Raw genomic sequence first — 21,763 nt, 5'->3', positions numbered from 1 at the left:
TGGGGGGGTGTGGTTTATCATATGATTTCAGATAGTGCAGGAAGGAAGGAATAAACTGAGTGACAGGCACCTGTCCTACTTCTCCCATTTCAAACACCTCTGGTTTTGCCCATTTTAGACCAATCTTGTGAAGCTGCTTTTGATGCACCAGGCAAACCCCAATCTTCTTAACTGCAATAATGAAAAGCCTTCAGGTAGGTGAAAATCCATGTATGTAGTGTATGTATTAGCTATTGTGACACATTTTCTTTCCTTCCTGTTTTCTTAGCTATAGTTTATTTAGTGTGTAGAGTTATATACACATACACATGCATACATTCTTACACACATTGCTGAAAACTGCTGGTCATGGTAATGCAGGATATCATATCAATTGACAGCATGTCCTTCCACTTGTTTCATTCTCTGTTCATTTTTAGCTATGTTTCTTACTTGAGAGTTCTTCTGTGCCCTGGTGGTAGCTGCATTTACACATTTTGGTGACTTCTCACTGAGTTCTTTTCTGTCTCAACTGCTTATAGTATGTGACCTCTTGAGTTGGAATTTCTATAGCTATTGTCTGAAAACAAATTCAACACCTAGTTTTGAAGTGTAGCTGCCATTGTTTACTGCAGAAGGGACCTTCTTAAACCACAGAGCAACAGGGAGCTGAAGCACTGGCTTTAAAGGTAATAGAAATGTAGACTCTGTTAGGTTGGAAGGGACTCCAGATTGACTGGTTTAACACAAAGATCAAAGCAGAGCTGATGTCAGTAGTGCTAGTTAGCAGTGTGGAAAAGAAGAAACACATGGCTGTTCTACATTCTGTGCCTAGGATAAAATGAAGATGCAACTCAGTAATGTAGATAATACAAACTTCCTGTCAGATTATGGGTGAAACTTCCCTTGCATAATAAAGCAAAATATATTAAGCTTCAAGTGCTGTACTGCCTATAAATACAGGGAACTTCATGACACCTTAACAGTGTTGTTTGTGGTTAGATAGAGTTTTCATTTGTAAAAAAGGCTGGGAACTAAACTCAGATAATCTAACAATGCAGTTAGTTAACCATATTTAGTAGGTATTTAACACAATTGAGTTAACCTGTCTTCCTGGTCTGCAAACAGAACTGTTTTCAGCACTTCTGTATGTATGAACCGTATAAATCTAGCTTGTAGAAATGTAAAACACTTGAAAAGGATTTAAGTTCATGTTTTCACAGGAATAAAGTGTTGAAAAGGGTTGTATTGCTTTTCCTGAAGTCCTGTAAATTATTGAATACTTCAATTTGCTACACAGCAAGAATAGATTTGAGGTTTTGCATATGACAGCTTAAGTCTGTACTGAATTTACTTTGCCTTTGTTTTCCCAGTAATTTTAAGTATTATTTTATGATTGATATCTGAGCAATTCCTTTCGGGTTGTCTAGCCATGTGTTTAGTCTTAATCTAATGTAGAGATTTTAATTCAAAGGAGCTTTTCTGCACCATTTTTTTGTCTGATATCTTGTTGTTCCAATGTCTTAGATGTTGCAGCTTCTGATTTTATTGAGGAAATGCTTCTGAAGGCTGAAATTGTTTGGGAGGAAAAAATGAAAGACCCTTTAGCTGCTTCTACTTTATCTCAAGAAGAGCCATATGAGGAGATCATCCATGATTTGCCCACAATTTCCAATAAACTGTAAGTAAGTGCTGGTGGTGTTATAGAGCAATTCCCTGCAGTCAGATTATCCTTTGAACCATATCTGTCAATCTGTGAATTCTAGCTGAATGTGCTTGGAGATATTTAAATCCCACCTGGACATGGTCCTGGGTAACTGTCTTTACATGTCCCTGCCTGAGCAGGATGAATGGACCAGGTGCCCTCTAGGAAGTCCTTTCCACCTCCAGCCATTCTGTGATTCTGTGTGATTTGATGGATCAAATAACTTTCCTTTTTGAAATCTCCTGAATAATCTTTTGCATTTGTATCTCTCATATCTTTTTGTCAACCTTTGTTTTATAGTTATAGATTACGAATAATAAAATATTATAATTGCCAGCAGAAATTACCTGGGGTTGCTTTAGCAGAATTATTAGAGGTTAATACTGTAGACTTGAACACCCTTTTCTTAAGGTAGATTGGTATAGTGTAAGTAAAACTATCATTGCTTATGAGAGAAGCAAGGATAAATCCTGAAAAGAGAAAAATCAGATATGTGATTGAAGATGAAATTATACTAATAAAAATTATATTTACAAATTTATATTTAGAATTTTACTGCTTAAAATTCAAGTGGAATCAAGTCGCATTTAGCAGTGAGGACTTAAAACTCAGTATTGAAGAGTCAATTTGTCTTAAATTGCAAATATTGGTACTTTTGTATTTCTTTTTCAACCTTAAAAAAAGATTGCCATGAGTATGTGAAAAGAGATGTACAATAGGTATGGAGCACATAACTGGCTGTGTTATGGTAGTACAAGAGATGTACAATAGGTATGAAGCCACATAACTGGCTGTGTTATGGTAGTACAAGACATACTGATATTTCAAATTCTTCTTTCCAGATGCTGTGATCCAGGGAATTTTAAAAGTTACAAGTAATGCATTTATACAGTGTGCAGTTGCCATATGTTGAAAGTATATATTTGCTAGTTGCATAATCTTGCAAAACATTGACAATAATTTTTCTGTAGTAATCACTGAAGAGTGTGTGAAGAAAACAATAACCTCTTATAGAGAAACAGATAAAGTATACATGCTTCCATTTCATAGTAGTTATGGCTGGCAGAATGTGTTTGGATACATTAAAATTTGGAAGAGGTGAGCAACTATCATAAAATGATCAATCTGTTAAACTCAGAACTCTGTGGGATATATTGATATTTAGTAAAGATTGAATATTTAATGGATGGTAAACACAGTGTGATGTTTCTGCTTCATGATTTGTAGTCATTAATACATGCAGCTGGATATATGATACTAATGTTTATGAAATTACAAATTTTTCATGCTTGGTAATTCCTTACAAAATAATCAGTCCTCCATCTGACCCACTGTTTCAATAGCATAAATCATACTCCTCAAATTTATGTGGCCTTCAACTGTCTTTTAAATGAAAAAAAATTAATCTTGAGGCACCACTTGAGGCCTTTAGATTCTGAAATGTAGCTAAATCATTTATTTTTAATTGTTGATATGTTTTAATACTAGAAGTAGAGGGTAGGTCACTCTTGTACCTATGTAATGATGCCTAGCAAAAGTTATTCATAGAGGTTTTAGAGACTTTGAGAACAGTCATCATTCTTGTGATGACTAAGTGATCTAGGTGATGCATTTCCCTGTGTTTTATATTCTAGAAGTTTGTACTCCAGTGCACATATTGCACTGAATGTTGGTTTTAGTGCTAACACCCATTAACCTCTGGAAGACATGACCTGCACATATTTTAAGTGGTGTGAAAATATTTTTTTCTCTACTCTTTCCTTCCTGTAATACATAGATTTAGATAGCTAATTTTTGAGAGTTTTCCATATAGTGACTCTTTACATGACAATAATGCAACCTGATGTGTAAAAACCTTCACTGGAAGTTTTGAAAAAGCAAAGCCCACTGAAGAGAAAACCATAGAAAATGGATATGTGTGTGGAATTGGATGAGTTTAGCTTGTATTGCCAATGTATCCCAGTGTGGGGCTGCATCTAGTCTGTGGTGCTTGCATGAGAATACAGCACCAGTGAAGCCAAAGCCCTGCTCAGCTCTGTGTACTGGCTTTGGCAGCGATCCTTTGCACATACCCATAGGGGACCATTATTAGGATATAGTAAGCTTGAAGTAATGACACTTCAGCACGTTCTTGAGACTTTTAGCAGTCTTAGGGTTAAACGCTTCCTCAGCCAGAGCTTTGCAGTACCCATCTATCAGTTCTGCTGTCAGTGCAGTGAAGTATCAGCTGGCCAGCCAACTATTCTGACATTGGAGCATTCTTGGAAGGCAAAATCATTGATGTATTTCTCCCCTGCATGTCTCAGCTATCACTACTGAATATGTAAAACTGTTGGTGAACCATACCACACAGAGTTCTATGTTACTTATAAATCCTCTAACCTTAATTTATAGTGGCTGAAAATCAGGTGTCATCTCAAAGGTAGTTATCTCAGCTCTACAGTATCATGCTTATAATTGTGAAACTTAAAACCTTTGCATAGAAGTATTATTCTAAATGATAGTAGACATATTCTTAAGATACAGTGAATTATTCTCCAGACTGGCTCCATACTGCCTTTTGGAAAGTCAGCCTAGATTCCTGGTTTCAACATTTTTTTTCCAATGGCTAATGTTGAAAACAGAGTTTCATCCTTCATGCTCTATTAAGAGTCTTTAGAGAGATCTGTACTGTGCTAGTTTGAAGATAAATATCTGTGCTATTCTTGTGTACCAAATCAATTTTTTAGTGCTGAAGAGGAGTGCACAATAATAATCCATTTATACCTTTGCTTTAGTATATATTGCTTCTATTCTTCATCAACTCTTTAGATGTAAGAAAGCAATCTGAGGTGGAAAGTTTTACAATAGTTCCAAGTAACTCTGTGTTGTGACCATATTGCTTTGTGGCCATTTCTCAGAAGAAAACAGTATTCAAAAGCAGACTCAAAAATTATGAACAATTATAAATAGCATGTGTTTTGTCAGCAAATCTAGTTTTGCTGGTTGAAATTTAAATCACAGCATTGATTTCTGGAATAACACTGTAAAGAGGCGAATTGAAAGTCAGGAGAGGAAACAAAATTTAGTAGTCAGTATATTTGAAATATGCTGTTACCAAGCAAACCTGGCTTTCTGCATTGCACTCAATCTCATCAGTGAGGTGCGGGTGGCAGGGGGCAGGGTTGGAGTTATTTCTCTTTGTCACTCCTCTTGTCTTGCTCTTTTTTTGTGCTTTACACAGGCTCTCCACAAGCTGCAGCACCTTTGAGGCCATACCTGCTCCAGCATAGTTCCTTGGTCATAACTGACCAAGTAAATTAGCTGAAGGACAGAATTTTAGTAATGTCATGAAGTTATCTGAAGGTTGACCATTGCAGCAAACCTAAGGTCTATGCTGGAAAGTTTTGTCTTAATTTTAATGGTACAATCAAAAGAAAATTTTTACTCCACTGGCAAAAATACCAGCCCAGAATACATTAGTCTACATAGCTTACAGTTCAGAACATTAAATTCGCCATATTTTTTTAAAAGTGACTTCAGGCTCATGCTATGGTCACAATGATCACTGTACTACTTCAGTACATCTGCCTGTAGAGCACAGATAGAGCAGTCATCTAGGTAGTGATAAATACCAAAAAATTAAGAACTTACTCTCAAAGTAATGCTAACTTAATCACATTGTATATTTTCTGATGCATGTTTAAGTAAATATTAATTATAGTAATGATGTGTTTCAAAATCAGTGCAAGAATGTGAAATAAAATTGAAATAGATGTGTTCAAGACAGCAAAACAGAAAAGAGATAAAATTTTTCTTACATTTCAATTCTTTTCTATGTAACTTGCCTTTTAATTATTCTAGTGTTTTTAAACACCCTTCTAATGTTTTATCTCTTCTGAAGGTTCTTTTATATAACTTTAAGAAGTTTTTAGACTGAAATTTCAGAGATTATGCACTTTATAGGTGTCAGCTGACTTAGAAATTGTTTGAAGCATCTCAAAATTGCCTGTGGAAGATTACAGAAGTTTTCTCCAACAAAAGCTATAAGCTCAAAGGGCCCATGACAATATTACTGCAGATTCTTCCTTGATATGATTCTCTTATCAAATTAGAAGGTCTCCAGGTGCTTCCAATATTGATGATAAAACTTCCAATTATTTGATTGTCAGCTCTTATGTTTCATATTATTTCTTTTTTTTTTTTATGACATGGTAGAGGATGGCAACTTATAGAAAAACATCTCACTTTATCTTAAATAATGTCCAATAAAAATACACTATATTTCAAATTAATTCCATACGTGAAGGCTTCTTTGCATAATAATTAAAATCACTGTTCCTCCATATAACATTCAATATTTTTTTCCAGTCAGATAGGCAGGTAGAGAGTCCTACCATGTTCAAATAATTTTACCCTACATAACACTTCTTCTTGTCTACGGTCCAACATTATTTTGGCATGAGTCTTCCTTTGTGGTTAATTATTTAATAATTATCCATTAATTTTCATAAAAGAAGACAGTTCATGCTAATCTATTTGCCTATATGAACATAAAATTTTCCCTTGCACTGTTCTATAGTTGAGTTTTCAGAGGCATTGCTTGACTTAATCTTGTAATTAGTAGAAACACTTTTCTAAAAAGCCAGTGTTTTCTGGAAACATTTTATTTTGGTTTATTTTTCATACTGTCTGCTTGAACCTGAGTTATAATGAACTGTTAGAGTAATTTTAATATGTTTTTTTCTTTCACAGAATCATTCACTTTTTTGTTTTAATATGAATTATATGTCAACCTTTCCATCACATAAAGTCTTATTAATATCTCATAAATGTACATAATTTAAAGGCTATTCCTGTGTACATCAGTATCTGAAACATGCCTGTTAAATTAAGTTATTATTGTCCTCTTAAATTCAAAATGCATCTCTCAAAACAGTAGGAACTCATTTACCCCTACACTTTTCTGTGATTTACAATCTGCTTCTCTTTTGAGACACCTGAAAGGTTAATTTGGTTGTGAGGAGTTTATAGCTGAATTTTAAGATTTAAGAAGCTGAATTTTCTAATGTGTGTTGTGTAGTTACCACAAAAGGGCAAGACTGAATGGATAAGGTTCAACTTCACAGCAAAAAAATCCTGGATCTTCACAATTTAAAAGAAACATCACATGAATATTAAAAATTACATAAGTGGCAGTGTTTTGGTTTTTTGTCATTTATGTTTGTGTCACAGGTGTTTAATTTCTTCTACAGTCTAATCACTAATATATTTTATTGTAATTGCCAAATTCTACTCTGCAGTTCAAACTGAAAAAAATGAGGGTATATCTTTTGTCCATGTGATATTTGGTAAATTTGTCACACAATTATCTATGGTAAATCTAAGCAGCAAATAGAATTTTTTTTTAACCTATGTTCCTCTAGATATTTTACATTTAAATGTCTGAAGCAAAACATCTTGAGGAAAAAAAAATTTATATTTCACCATAAAATGTTTAAACTAATTCTTTCAATATTTGCAGAGTTACAGTTTCATGAAAGGTTTTGTTTGTCTATCTTTTATTCTGTGGGAAATGACTTTGTCTTGTTTTTCAATTAATTCTGTCTAGAAGATGTTTTGTACTTTATTTCTAATATGATGGGTGTATTTCAGTTCTGTTTCCAAGAGCAGCTCTTATCCCAAGTTGCTATCAGTGTTAGCTATGAGTATTCATTTGAATTAATTGTATAATCATGATTTTTAATAATCAGTGATTAAACTGAAGTAACTTAGAGTAAATATACGATTTATTTTAACTAAGTTTGGGCTTTATTCCACAGTGGAATGCACTATTCCCACATTCCCATATTAAGTCCACATTTGCTTTCAAAGAAATTATGTACATATTTTGGCAAGGAGATGATGTACACTCCATGAGATTGTGTCATTTGCACTGTCAGAATCCAGACTATTATTTTTTAAGATATTTGTATTCTCAACTCATGCAGCTGATTCCTTGCTAATTCCTTGGATGTACAACTCAGAAAAATCATCCAAGATTTTGGCATTGTTGTTTTTCAGAAGTGTCATATTGTCTGAAGTGCCAGTAGGGAAAACAAGTTCATGTGTATAATAACAATAGTTTTAAATCTTATGTGGATGAAGAGTAATGCACATTGTTCAAGTAATTTCAGGAGTCTGCTATTTGCTTTCTTGTTTGTTTGGTTATTTTTACTTTAGCACAATTTCGGAGCAGCTTCCAGTCATAAAATGTATTAGATATTGCCAGATTAAAAGAAAGCTAAAAATGATGGAATTTAATTTTAATAGCTGCAATGGCAATATATGTATTGTTACATTTAAACATTCTAATTTTCAAAATAGGATTGTGTAGTTTAACTGTGCTTTTTAAATTCAGTTGCAAAATTGTCTATTGATTTGCCAACCTAGCGCTGTCAAAAGCAGACTCATGCATATTCACTTTGGCTTGCTCAATTCTGCTTCAGAGAAGACATGCATAAAGGTGAATTTTAAATCAAAGTAGGTTTCTCTGCGTCTTTGGGAACAGACCAGACTATGTGAACAGTTTATTTCTCACCAATTTCTTTTCAGTATTTGGACCAGGAGCTTGTGTTTCAGCCCTGAGCTGTATCCCAGCTCTGTGCTTGTGCCACCCACAATTTGATTGTCATCTTCAGTAGGAGTCTAATTGCTTTATTGATTCTCTTTGTAGCAATCCCCTGGCTTTACCGATTGCCAAGCAAGACAGTTTGCTGGAGAAAGATACCATGTTCAAAGATGCAGCTAAAGGCTTATGTAAGCAGCAATCTCAAGACAGTGCATCTGAAAATATCACTGTGAACACCACAACCAAACTTGAGCAGGTAACAGTATGCTGTGTCTTGAAATTTTCATTAGTGCTTAGGTCTGGAAGTTGTAAACTTAATGAAGCTGAAGACCATAGTACTTTTTTCCCTCACCATACAGCCCTATCATTTGCACTGTGTCACCTTGATCACTCCCTGCAGTCTGTTTCTTCTGCAAATTGAACAGCTGTTTCCTGCCAGCTACTGGTCAGGGGCTGTGGGGAGGGCTCAGAGCCCCTCAAATTCTATTCATGGATGACAACAGGGGAGGAACAACTGTAGGTGCTGCCCAGAGCGTGTGCTTGCCTCAAACTTCGAGTTACAAAAGAAACACAACCTGGGAGACTGACAAAACAAAAAGAATGTCTAAGGAATATCAAGTTGCTGAAGTAAGTGACTGTAATTCAAAGCGAGGAATTGCCAGATTAACAGCTGCAGTGTTAACTCCCTTTCTTGTGATAATGTATTAGATCATCAGCACTGATTATTTGGATACACTTTACAGTTTTCTCCACAGGAGGACAATCTCATTCAGTATATAGGATGGATGCAAAAGGAGACAATTATTGCTATAAATCTAGCATATCCCAGCAAATCTATTGCTTATAAATCTAGCATATCCCAGGTTTGAATGTTTAGGACTTAATTTTTTCAGGTTGTTCTTTGCATTTGTTTTGGGGTTTGTTTTCTTTGGATTTGTTTGCGATACAAACAAAAAAATTTGTTTGTTTATTGTTTTTTCTTTTTCTGTTACCTCATTTGGGAAACACATATTCCAGAAATATTTAGCCATTTAAGAAAAAGCTACATTAGGAACAAGGGATGGGGGAGGGGAGCATTTCCATTAAAAATAATTTAATGTGAATTTGAAGCATAACAAAGGAGCAAGATATTGGTTTGATTTAAGCCACATTTGGTTCAAAGAAACTGCATCTCTGTCTTGGCAGAAGAATGCATGCTGCTCTGCTTTTTATTTGGATGTGTTTCAGAGGAATGGCTTGATCATAGGAGATGAATCAGTGCATCCATATGTAAATGATATGAGTCAATCTGTGAAAGAACTTCAGCTTTGGAATCCTGTGGAGTGCTGGTTCCCTACCCAGTCAGCAGATACCACAACATGTTTTGCACTTGGCTTACATCTTGTTTTCATGTCATGCAGTTTCTGATGTTGCTGACTGATGTGATTTGGTGGAAACTGCCTTTCCAAGGGACAAGTCCTGCTGGTCAGAAAAGTGAATGCTTGAAACCCTTTAAGGAGGAATACTCCTATAATTGTAGGAAAAGAGAGGGGAGTATTTAGCTTACAGTCTTGCCAAGATTATTGCTTGCTTCTAGATGTTCAACAGAAGTGTGTACAAGAACACAAATACTTTTCTTCTGCCTGAATAATTTTGATGTAAACCTAGCCAAAATTATTCAGGTTTTCATTATCTCTAAGCTAAGCTTTTGCTTTGTAGTTTGTGCAGTAAAACATGCACAGAAAGTGATAAGATTAACAGATTAATTTTCAATCTTCCAGATGAAAATGAACAAACAGAAGTTTTTATGCTGATAGTTTCATTGTCCACCACGATCTTGAGTCTCTTCAGGGTCTCAGGGCAGATTTTCAAAAGCACTCCTGTTGTTTCACTGTTTACTACAGTGGAACCTCCCACAATAGTTACAATTCAAAGACAAGAGAGCAGACTTAAAGGTGAAACTCTTTTAGCTCTTTTATTTGAGAAACTTCTGCAGGAAACAGTCTGAAATTCTACTCTAATCTAGCTAGGAGTGTGTATCCTATGTTTTTTTAGGAACTGGGAAAACTAGAAAATATCTGTAGATGCTGAATTTGGACTGATGCATGGATAGGAAGAGGCCTCTCTGAGAAATTATCATTAGCAGGGGATAGCTTAGAAATAGTGCTATTTTAGTGAGGTTTTTAAATGACTGGTTGCATTAGAAAAGAATTAATACAACTTTTCAGTTGGCAAGGGCTTAATGAGCTTTAGCTCTTATGAAGGAAAGAGAGTAAACTGCTTTAATTGCTTCAGGAGAGAGTTAAATTTTGGGAAAGTAAAGAGCCTCTAGATTTTGTCCAATTAAAATATGTAATATATTTTCTTCTGATGTAATTGTGATCCTGGAAGTAGAGGGATTGTATTCTCTACTACTTGCCATGCATTATGTACTGTAGGTGTATGTGTATCATATCTGTATTTGTCTTAATAACCTTAGTTTCTAAAGACAAATTTTTTACATGTAACACTTTATTATTATTATTATTATCATTATCATTATCATTATCTTTTTTTTTTTTTTTTTTTTTTTTTAATTTCACAACTTGGGAAATAAAGCTTTGATTTAGTGCTGATAGCAAAGGAAATCTTTGAACAACCCCTTCCTGCTGTTCCTGTCTTTTGGGTATCCTAATCTAAGGATTGTTTTATGAGTTGTCTGTTATTCTTACTAGTTGCATTCAAAGTACACTCAAAGTAATCATGTTCTGTTTAATTTTTTAGTAGGATATGTGGAGTCATTACTTGGATTTTATGTTCATATATTATTGAAATACATCAGGATGATATTTTGTATGCTTTATGTCAGAAACACCACACATTCTTAGGCAATCTGGCATGCAGATTAAGCCTTTATTGGGGGATCAAAAAGAAAAAATTCATCCTAGCACATTTCAGACATGCATTTTTAATAGAAAAAGCCTGTAACTTTTTTGGTTTGGAAAGAAATAACTGTTCAAAAGTATGTATCACTTCAGGTTTCTTAAATTAAAAAAATGCTAGAAAAGAGCCTTACGAAAATATTATATCCCAGGTAGATTTTTATTATTTGAAGTATAGGAGGTGGGGATGAAGTGACTACTTCAATAAAGCCTTTTGGACCTTTCTTGGCTTGTATTAGCTTTTGCTTTTTCTATTTAAAAGGTGTTCTTTGATCATCAGTAACATCAAGATCTGTGCTGCCAAACAAAGGAGGCAGTATGAATAATTTTCAGAATTTTATCATATTCTCAATTTCTCTTCCCCTCATCTGGGAAGGATATTTTTTGATAACAGATTCAAGTTAATAGCTTGGAATTGAATTACATGCTTCATGCTGCGAATAAATATAAATTAAATGTTTTATTTCTCTTAATTGAGTCTTCTTTAAAAAAAAATAATTGTCCTTTGGTTCTTGTTTATGTATTGTTTGCCACATGAACTGTGTGATAGAGTATCCCCCGATGCCCTTTTGATTGTTCCAGTATGAATTATGACACAGACAAGGCTCAGTTGTGCATAACATAATATTTACACATAAGAGCTAGGATGTATATGTATTTCAGTGACACAAGTATGTAAAAAAATATATAACTAAATAATACATATAACTATAAAACTATATATAATGAATCTATGAGCAGATTCTGAACATTGTTAAGTGTATGTAATTGAATAAAGAGAAATCTTCATTGTAAGCATTAAAAATATAAAAACTAATCACTCCCAGAGGCATGGTTATGTTGGAACTTCTGCTGCATGTATGGCTATTTTTATTTTGTCTCATAACATATACATCATGCAATTAAAATGATAGCCAGATAGATGCATTGATACAAAACACATTTGTATGCTCAGAAAAAGTGGATGAGAATGGAAGCTTTAGGTGCCCATAAATAAAATACTAAAAATGTACATATTGTTTAGTGTTAAGGCAAATCAGTTGTGAGTTTAAGGGATTTAGACTTTCTTATTTCTATGTGATTATTTCCTTGTTGAACTATGGAATTTGGTGCAATGAGTCAGGTAGAAAATGCTGAAACTCCAAATCCTAAACTATGTAGAAAAATTTTGAAAAGATTTTGATTTCCTTACTTGGAGTTTTACTGAGCACTTCACATTTCTAACCATACCTACAGAATGAGCATTTTTGGCCATGCCTAGATTATGAAATAAATGCAAGCCAGTGCCTGTTTCCTGGCCTAGGGCTGTGTGGGATGAGTCCATAGACATCTGTAAGGCAAAATTTTTTTCCCTGCAGAGATGGGGCCATGTCCAAATGACCTATGGGAAATTATTATTGTCATGTAATCTGAATGGTATCCAGATTTCATCTGCATGAGTACTAGCTGATAGGAACCAGGAATGTGTAAGGAAGTGTGCTAAAAAGTTCAGAAAACATGGAGAATCTCAGGGCAGTACTTTTATCCAAGCCTTGCTTTTATTTACAAATACCTAGCAGAGGTTTAATCTTTGTAGAGATAGATTAAAAGAAGCTCATTCTCCATCACAGATGTTCTGAGTTTTGATAGCACACAAGGGAGTGCCTGTTTTGTTCTCCCATGCCAGGTGAGCACACTATTAAGGAAAGAATGCCACAGACTTGTCTCTCTGCTCTCTTTCTACAAGACACTTAAAAATATTCTTGGAATTCTTTGGTTATTTTTTTTTCTATTCCAATGTACAACATCAAAGACAAATGCCAAAATGCAATTTAATTTTTTGTTTTGCCAAGTGGAATTCTTGTTCTCTAGTCAGCTGTACATCCAACTGCCATAATTAAAAAAAAAAAGGGCAAGAAATGCCATTTTCTGTGTGATAGAGGGATCTTCACTCACTTCAATGGGGTGAGGAACAAACCTCTTCAATAGGTAGACAATAGGTGCCTTACACCTGAAAGGCACAGGTAGTGAAATCTGAATATCAGGTTTTCTGAACTTCACCTTGAACCTGTGGCGACTGAGCTGCAGCTTGGAAGTTCTGTGTCAGGTCTCCAGTACTAAACACAAGTATCCATAGTCTTTGGGCTCTTCCCCATGGCAGAAGCAAGCTCCATGATCCCTCCAGTATCTCCCAGTCTGCTTCTGCCTCTGATCTGTCACTGACAAAAGCTGAAGGTGCTGAGGTGTTCACCAAAAAAGGGCAGTGCCTGCTTTTCTCTTGAGCCTTCATTTTAAGCAGAGCAATAGAAGAAAGAAGTATCATCTTAATTGTCCATTCTCAAAATAGACCCTAAGTTATTATAGTAAACTCTGAGCAAACTACTTAATTCTATTGCCATTCATGTGAGAATTTTCTGTTTCTGGGTATTTTGCTGACATGAAAAAAGAATCAAACTACATTTGAAGTGTAGACCACTATTTATAAGCACACTGCTTAATGTGTCAGTGTTTATTTTGTCTTTAATCAAATTTCCATTATCACTGATTCTTTTTTCTTCTGTCTCCCATTTTAAGTGTAGATCATTATTTATAAGCACACTGCTTAATGTAGCAGTGTTTATTTTGTCTTTAATCAAATTTCCATTATCACTGATTCTTTCTTCTTCTGTCTCCTGTCTCAATCTTTTGGATCTTTTTTGTTTCATTAGTTTTTTTTTTTTTTTTTTCATTTACCCTTTCAGAGTTTATATTATTCACGCTAATCTCAAAAGTGTTAAACAATTTCACTCACCAGTTTTGGCTAAAATGGACTCTTCTGATTATCTGCTGGTTTCCCTAACAACACATATCCAATTTCTTACTAACTTGCTTCTCTTCTGCAAGAAAAATTCAAGTACAATTTCAAATCCCATATCATAAAGAGTGGTCTGAGAGCTTCATTAAATACTGCAAGAAATACTTTACAAATCGAGTAGTTAATTTCTTGATTTCTTCTGCTATAAACATTTAATGAAGAGAGCAGGAAAATTGCATTTGATCCAAGAATCTTTATGAGTTTAAGAAGTGAAAATTTGCACTCTGATATCTTCTTAAGAGCCCATCAGACTCATGCAGTTATACACCATAACATTGATATTAATTTTTATATTCTTCTCTTGATTAATGATGTGGATTTATCGGGAGTCACAACTTATCAGTTTCCTAATGCATTTTTTCCCCATAAATTCTAGTGGTCTTGGTTTATACAGTAGAGTTAGAACATTATGGTACAGAATGATTCATTCTGAGGTTACTTTATTTCTCTAATTTGTGTTTTCTAGATCAAGCTAATGCCTCCAGCTCCAAATGATGACCTGGCCTCTCTGAGTGAGCTAACAGACAGCAGCCTGCTTTATGAGATTCAGAAGCGTTTCAATAATAATCAGATATATGTGAGTTGCTATTCACCTATTAATAGTAAGCTTTCAAGTAAGACCAAAGAGAGAACAGGAGAAATAGGGTTGCTATCATAACTACTGGACAGTAACCTGCCCCAAACTCATGATTAGTTTTAAAAGGATGAGGGCATGTATGTGTGTGTAAGCCCTGCAATTCCTCAAGATTGTGCAGGAAAAGGAGAAATAAAAATTGAATATCACTTCAGACAGGTTTGAATACAATTTATATGTGTTTATTTCATGGAGGAAGTAAGTTGGTAAACATTAATGAATGAATTTGTCATGAATGAGTGTTTTAAGGTTGCTCAGATCATGGTGTGGTTGGGCTGGGGGTGCACCACCATGATTTGTAATTTTCCTTCTCAAACCACCAGAAGAGCCTTCCATTTTTAATGCTATGTTAATTTAATAGAGCATGAGTACTGGAAATGTAAAAGAAATTTAGATCTAAAAAGCTTAGAATTCTACATGGGAGATTTAATTATTCATTTCTTCCAGCATCAGAGAAATAATTATATTGTAGTGTTAATCATCTAGATACCAAAAGAAATTTTTGTATCCCTTTCCATATCTTACCCATAACTTATTACTAACTTACTAAAGTAAGTGGAGTGTAAATGTGAAACGAGTATATTATTTTTAAATTTATAAGTTGATTACACTATTTAGACTAAGGGAATATGGAGAACTGTTATGTTGCTGTGAATCCTTTTGAAAAGGTGGGAACTTCAGTTTTAGGTGTTATGACATTCAATGGTAAAAAAAATTCTGGGGTTTGGAATCATGGATTAAATGCTAAAAAATACTCATTATATGAGTATTTATTTTTCTTTATCTCACTTTCAAATATACCAGATAACTTGAACTGAATTAATGAAGATCCACAGTGGAAGTCTTTTATTTTACGATGCTGAAGATTTCACCTGAAAGGATCTTGTACTCTGGAATTCTCTTAGCTTAATAGAATTTGTAGGCAGCAATCACTAGTGTTCTGCTCAACAGCAGAAACTGTTCTCTAGTAGAGTGTCAGCACCAGTGCTGAAGATGCTTGCATCTTGACTTGGTTCTTAGACTTAGAAGGAAAAGTCCTTGGGCTCCAATTCCAAGCCAAAGTCCTCATTAACACTGAACACTTCCTGCTCCCTGTTCTTTTTTAGCTTTATAAAGTTTCATTCTGCCAGAAAACCCAACAGTGAAGTCAGGATGGGTGAGAGAGGTGAAATAAATTGATGTATTTTAGAAGAAAACCAGTGCATTTACTATGAAAGACAATATTTTCCACCTCCCCAAATCACAATGCTTCATGTTGAAAAAGACATGACTGGAACAGTTCACATGATGCTTTGCTGTCTGACCTCTTCAGAGGCAGAAGTCTGGCAATTTTTGCATTCTAATAGCAGCAGCTATTTATGTGGAGTGAAAAGTATAGCAGCAAGAGTGGCCTACAGTCTTACACTAAAGTGGACAGAATTGTAGAATGGTTTGACTTGGAAAGGACCTTTAAGATCATCTGGTTCCAACCCTCCAGCCATGGCCAGAGACATCTTCCAGTAGAAGATGTTAAACTCAGGGCCCCATTTCCTGTCCTTGAACAATTCCAGGCATGGGACATCCTCTGGGCAACCTCTTCTAGTGCCTCAGCATTGTCAAAGATTTTTGTTTTCCTAGTAGCTAATATAAAACTTTTTCTTTTCAGTTTAAATCCACTCCTCCTCATTCTGTCCCTACAATCCCTGACAGAGTCCCTCCCTGTCTTTCCTGTAGGCCCCTTCAGGTATTGGAAGGTTGCTATAACTTCTCCCTAGAGCCTTCTGTCTCAACTTTCAGCCTATCTTCATAGCAGAGGTGCTCCAGGCCTCTGATCATCTTTTTGGCCTCATTTTGCCCTAGCAGGTCCATGTCTTTGCTGTGCTGGGACCCCAGAGCTGGATGCAGTGCTCCAGGTGGGCTCTCACCAGAGCAGGGCAGAATCCCCTCTCCCCCACTGCCTGTGGTGCAGTCCAGGCCACAATTGGCTTTCCAGGCTGCAAGAGCACAGTGCTGGCTCATGTCCAGCCTCTCATCCATCAGTAGCCCCAAATATGAAATAGTAAAATCTTGCAAATATGCAATCATTAGATTATTTACTCTTTCTGATATGGTCAGGATAGCTTTTCTAGATTCATGCTCATAAGTTCCTATATGCATACACTTGCATAAAGACTTATATGTTTATCAATTGCTCCATCTTACACCACAAGCAACATATTTTAATGTATCGGCTCTGGATAACCAGTGAAGCATTTTTAAATTATGTCATCTATTCCATAAAAATCACTTCAGGAGCTTTTTTATGTGGTAGGCATGCCAGGAGTTAGACTCAATGATCCTTGAGGGTCCCTTCCAACTCAGCAGCTTCTGGGATTCTGTGACTTTTTTTTTAGTTTAACAAGTGTTAAGTTGCAAATTAACTTTCAAATAATCTACCAATAATATATGTAGTGCAATTTTTCTCTGCATAATTTTCAGTTATGAAGAATTCAATTTTATTACATAAAAATACTAATTAATTCTGTTCAAAATGTAAATTTAGATCTCAAATTCGAACTATGGAGTTAAAAGCTCAGAATTCAGGAATTATGTTTAGCATGTTGTCAGCTAGATTTAAGAGGCTTTGTTGAGAGTTCTTTTTGGAAGAAAGCCATTAACCTCCTTAAAAATTTAATTTATTATTTAATAAAGCAATTATGCCTTCTTTTTTTCAGACCTACATTGGTGATATACTGTTACTTGTTAACCCATTTAAAGAACTTCCTATTTATTCTACCATGGTAAGCTTTCTCTTTTTAAAAATTTGCAGATATTTTTTCACAATTCATATAGTTCATTTGACCAGTCAAACCCCTAAAATTAATTAATGTATATGCACATTTTATATGGGGGGCATCTTAGTTTTAGTATTTTAGCAAAGCCTTAAAAATTTCTTCCAAGATACAGCTATTTTTTCTGTGTCTTTTTGGTAAGACCGCCATTTTCATAACACTTTGAATGAGCAGGACCTCTTTTGGTTGTTTAAAAATAGTTCCTGATGACCTTGGTGGTTTTTGCTACAGTCAAACTTACAGAAAAAGATGCATACTTCATACAGTGGTTGTTTGAGTTCACACCCCTTGCCCAAAGCATGATTATGGAGATAACAACCTTGGATGGTGCACAAAGGCTCAAAATGTCTGTCTGTGCTCCCCACCAGTCTCCTCATCTGGGGCACTGCAGAGAGCAAAACACCAGCTGAGCACTTCCCTGGGTTGGGCACAAGGAGGGGGCTTGAGCCAGGCACAGCCAGCGTTTGGGCAAGGGGGATTGAGCCATGTGAAAACATCCAAGTGTTTTGATCTCTCCTTCATTTTCACCCAGGTATTTTAGAGATACAGCGTTGGTATAACTTAATTTATCCTCCCCTCTTATCTTCTCATTGATGCACAGAGTTCAGCCTCCCTGACAGGGAATGTCCAAATATGTCTATTTAACTTACAAGAATTATAAAGGGTTAAAAATTTGGGAGGCAAATTGTCATTTGTGGCTGTTTGCTGCATCATGTGGCTTGGTGTGTAACAATAGTAAATCTGAGAGAAAGAAACACAGTGATATTCATGGTAGAAGAAGCAGATTCTAAGTAGGGAGTCTGAATTTATTTCTAGAAATCAAAATCATCCATCATCGCCAAGGTTTTAGATGATGGTATTTTTTCCTGGCACTGTGTATTTTATATTGGATACATGATTTTGTGCACCAAGAGAGAACTGTAAAGAGGAAGAGTTTACATATTAAAATGTTTCCTGAATGTTTGCTGCATCTTTACTTCTCTGTGATAGATCTATTTAATTAAGTTCATCGTGAGACAATTTTTTTGTCCTGTAATTGTTTGGGTCACCTTGGATAATAATTGCTTTGACTTCATCTTTGTAATCTGCAGACAATTGTGTATTATGCAGGTATTTCCCAGATGATCAAGAAACCATGGTCGTAAAACCACTTTGTTTTTGAAATGCTCCAGTGTAGTGCAGCAGCTTAGCTGATGTTGTATTAAAGTCTCTAAGTGTTAGATGGTCTATGTATTAAAGTAATAAAAAGTGATGATCTCAATTCCTCACTAAATGCTGACATGCTATATGATGTGGCTCATTAGTTAGCATTTTTGTTTCAGGTATGTAGTTTGTTAGCTGTCAAAAAGAAAAGGAATGCAAACATGTATTGAGCATGATACTATTTTTAGAACAAGGATGAAGCAATGAAAATATTATCATCTATATCTTTTAATAACAGCCACATTTTATGTTTCCTTCTTTTTTAAAAAAATAATGTATATAACTTTTTGACAGACAATTTTGTTATTGTGCAGTGATTGCACACACTTTGTTCCAATAGAATACTACCAAAATAAATGTTTTATAAGAAATCATTCACTCTGAGATGACATAAAGAATCACACAATAATGGACACTGATGTACTTTGCTCCTTATGAAATTCCATGTAATTGTAAGATGACAAAATTATTGCATTTCTACATGGAAATATGCTGTACAACTACACTGCACATTACAATAGCATTATACAAGGGACATGCAAGTACGATTTTGAAGGTATCATAGTGACTGTAGAAATGCTTGGGCTGTGGTCTTGCTGCTTTGTTGCATTCCTGCAGAATTTACTTGTGCCCGATTAGGACAAATATATTCTTGAAGTTCATGTTAGAAAAATACATAAACTCACCACATTTTGCATTGAGCATACTTGTGTGAAGGTTTTTCTTTGTACTTAGTGACATTCTGAAATGATTCCTGGAGAATTGGTGTGGATTTAATCCTTTTGGTCTGGTAGCCCTTAAGGCCTGACTGAGAAGATATCATAGAGGACTCATTCAGCTTCACTGTTGTAGATACCCCAGGATTAAATAGTTTAGTATCTAATTAAATAAGACAGCATGGGCCAGAAAGGGGTGACATATCAGGATATCCTCAGAAAAACAAACAAAAAAAAAAAAGAAGTGGTTTCTATAACAGATAATTGGATTTACTCAGGCTTTAAGGGTAGTACATGTTGCCAGCTATTTGTGTCAGGAGTTATTCTATATTGCAGAGAGCCTATTTGTAGGAGACTGCTCTGCCATGTAATAAATTATTAGTTTATAAATTATTCCTTTAACTTTTCATGGGATGTTCATATTTAATTTTGTAAATTTTCAAGTCAAGACATTGAAAAACTATAAATGTAAGGCATTAAAATGTAGCTTACTAGGTTTTCTTTTACTTAATGCACAAACCAGCACTGGTAAGTCCTCTAGTTATGTTTCATTTTGTATCTTAATTAGACTTTCTGTGTTTTAAGATCTATTTTCTGTAATTAAGATCTTCATAGCTGTTGTAAAGGTATCGCTTCTATACATAGAGAAGTTCTGTTCATAATGCTTAGAAAGCTTTACAGAAGACCCAAGATTAAGGAGGTGAAACGTAACTGTTTTGAAATGCATTTATCATTTTAATTTTCTGTAATTTTTCAGGTCACTCAGCTTTATTTAAGTAACTCTGGAAAACTGTGTTCCTCACTTCCCCCACATATATTTTCCTGTGCTGAAAGAGCTTACCACATGCTATTCCAGGAGCAGCGTCCCCAGTGCTTTATCCTCAGGTGAAAATTTATCTTTCTATTAATTAATTTGTACCTCCTGCCTTTCAGCAGTTTCTCTTGGGCCTCAGCAGTTGAGATTTCCATTTTTTTTTTCTCTAACTGATTTTTTTCTGTGTACTGATCTCTGTATCATACATTAGAGCAAAATAGAAATGAAAAAGGTTTAATTACATCTCAAGTTCATAAATTCTCTTGGGCAATTGCCACTCCATGTAGCTGCATCTAATTAGGAACAAGAGTTAATGGTAAAGAATTCAAAACTGCTGTGTGTGTTTGCTGATATTACATGAATCAGAAGTAGAAACAGAATCTATTGACAATAAAAATGATAAGTCCTTGACTAAATTATAAACCTCTGTGGTGAGGCACCTGTATTGGAGCATGCACTCTGCCTCTGTTTGTGTGACCATGAGTTTGTTCTTTAGCTCTCCAAGCTCAAAATAGATTTAAAATGGACTTTAACCTTTAACCCTTACTCACAATGTTGTTTCAATGATAAATAACTTCAAGATTGTGAGTAATTGTATTAGTAATCTGTGAAAAAGTTTCATCCAAAAAAGTTTCATCCAAATATGCTGGTTTTATAATGGTGAAATTTGGCATTCACCTGGAATGTTTTAATCCCCAAATCTATTAATCCTTCTTTTCTCAAACTCTTTGAAAACAGTGAGTCTGGTGAATTTGATGTACTCAGTCAAAGAAATGTGTCGCTCAGTCTCATCCCTTTTCAATCTTTTCACTCTTTACATACTTTCATATCTTGTGAATCTTTAATCTTAACATCCTCCTTGGGATCAGAGACTCAATGAGATTTTAAAAGACCTTTGAAATCATCGAGCCCAACCTTTGACTGAACACCACCTTGTCAACTAGACCATGTCACTGAGTGCAGTTCCAGTCATTTCTTGAACACCTCCAGGGATGGTGACTCTACCACTGCCCTGAGCAGCCCATTCTAATGTCTAATCACCCTTCCTGCAAAGACCTGATGTCCAACTGTCCTGCTTTAGGGTAAATTTGGGAGAAAACTTCTAAAGGGGTTCTTCTTGAAAGTAAGTTCAAGTGGACCCTCCCCCAGCTGGTTTGGGAAAAGATTTCTTTGGAGAAAAGTGAAAAAAAAAAAAAGTTTATTTTTGTTAAATTGTTTAACAGGCAAAGCATTCCCTAGGACAAAATTTGAATAATATAAAACAATGAAACCTCTTGCCAATCTGAAGATATGACAAATTCAGAAAGTCCCCTTGGTGGGCTGTAGCAGAAAAAACAACAGTCCAGGGAACTTCTCTGCCTCAGCTAGCCAAAACAGACCAAAAGCAGAGGAGAGCTCTGTCCCGCCGTCTGTCTGTGCTGCCGATAACACAGTCCGGGAGAAAGATACAGGAGAGCAAGTGCAGTGTCTGATTACAAACTCCCACCTTCACTCTTGGAACCAGTCTTAAAGGTGTAAAACTTATTTCTGGGCTAAACAAACAAATGGGGATACAAGCATCACAAAGTCACTCTAGGGCA

General features: G+C 35.3%; 1 protein-coding gene across 1 annotated transcript in view; it reads left to right on the top strand.

Moving 5' to 3' along the window:
• The window catches only part of MYO16 (myosin XVI), a 358,751-nt gene that overhangs the window by 176,717 nt on the left and 160,271 nt on the right, over positions 1–21,763 (top strand). The window contains exons 8-13 of the mRNA XM_066545334.1: positions 119–194; positions 1,507–1,660; positions 8,379–8,529; positions 14,473–14,583; positions 17,334–17,399; positions 20,127–20,254. Of these exons, the coding sequence (XP_066401431.1) occupies positions 119–194; positions 1,507–1,660; positions 8,379–8,529; positions 14,473–14,583; positions 17,334–17,399; positions 20,127–20,254 (686 nt within the window). The remainder of the gene's footprint in view (positions 1–118; positions 195–1,506; positions 1,661–8,378; positions 8,530–14,472; positions 14,584–17,333; positions 17,400–20,126; positions 20,255–21,763) is intronic.

This window comes from Molothrus aeneus, chromosome 2 (genome assembly GCF_037042795.1).
Source record: "Molothrus aeneus isolate 106 chromosome 2, BPBGC_Maene_1.0, whole genome shotgun sequence".
NCBI classification, from domain to species: Eukaryota; Metazoa; Chordata; class Aves; order Passeriformes; family Icteridae; genus Molothrus; species Molothrus aeneus.
This window is presented reverse-complemented; position numbering and strand designations above follow the sequence as displayed.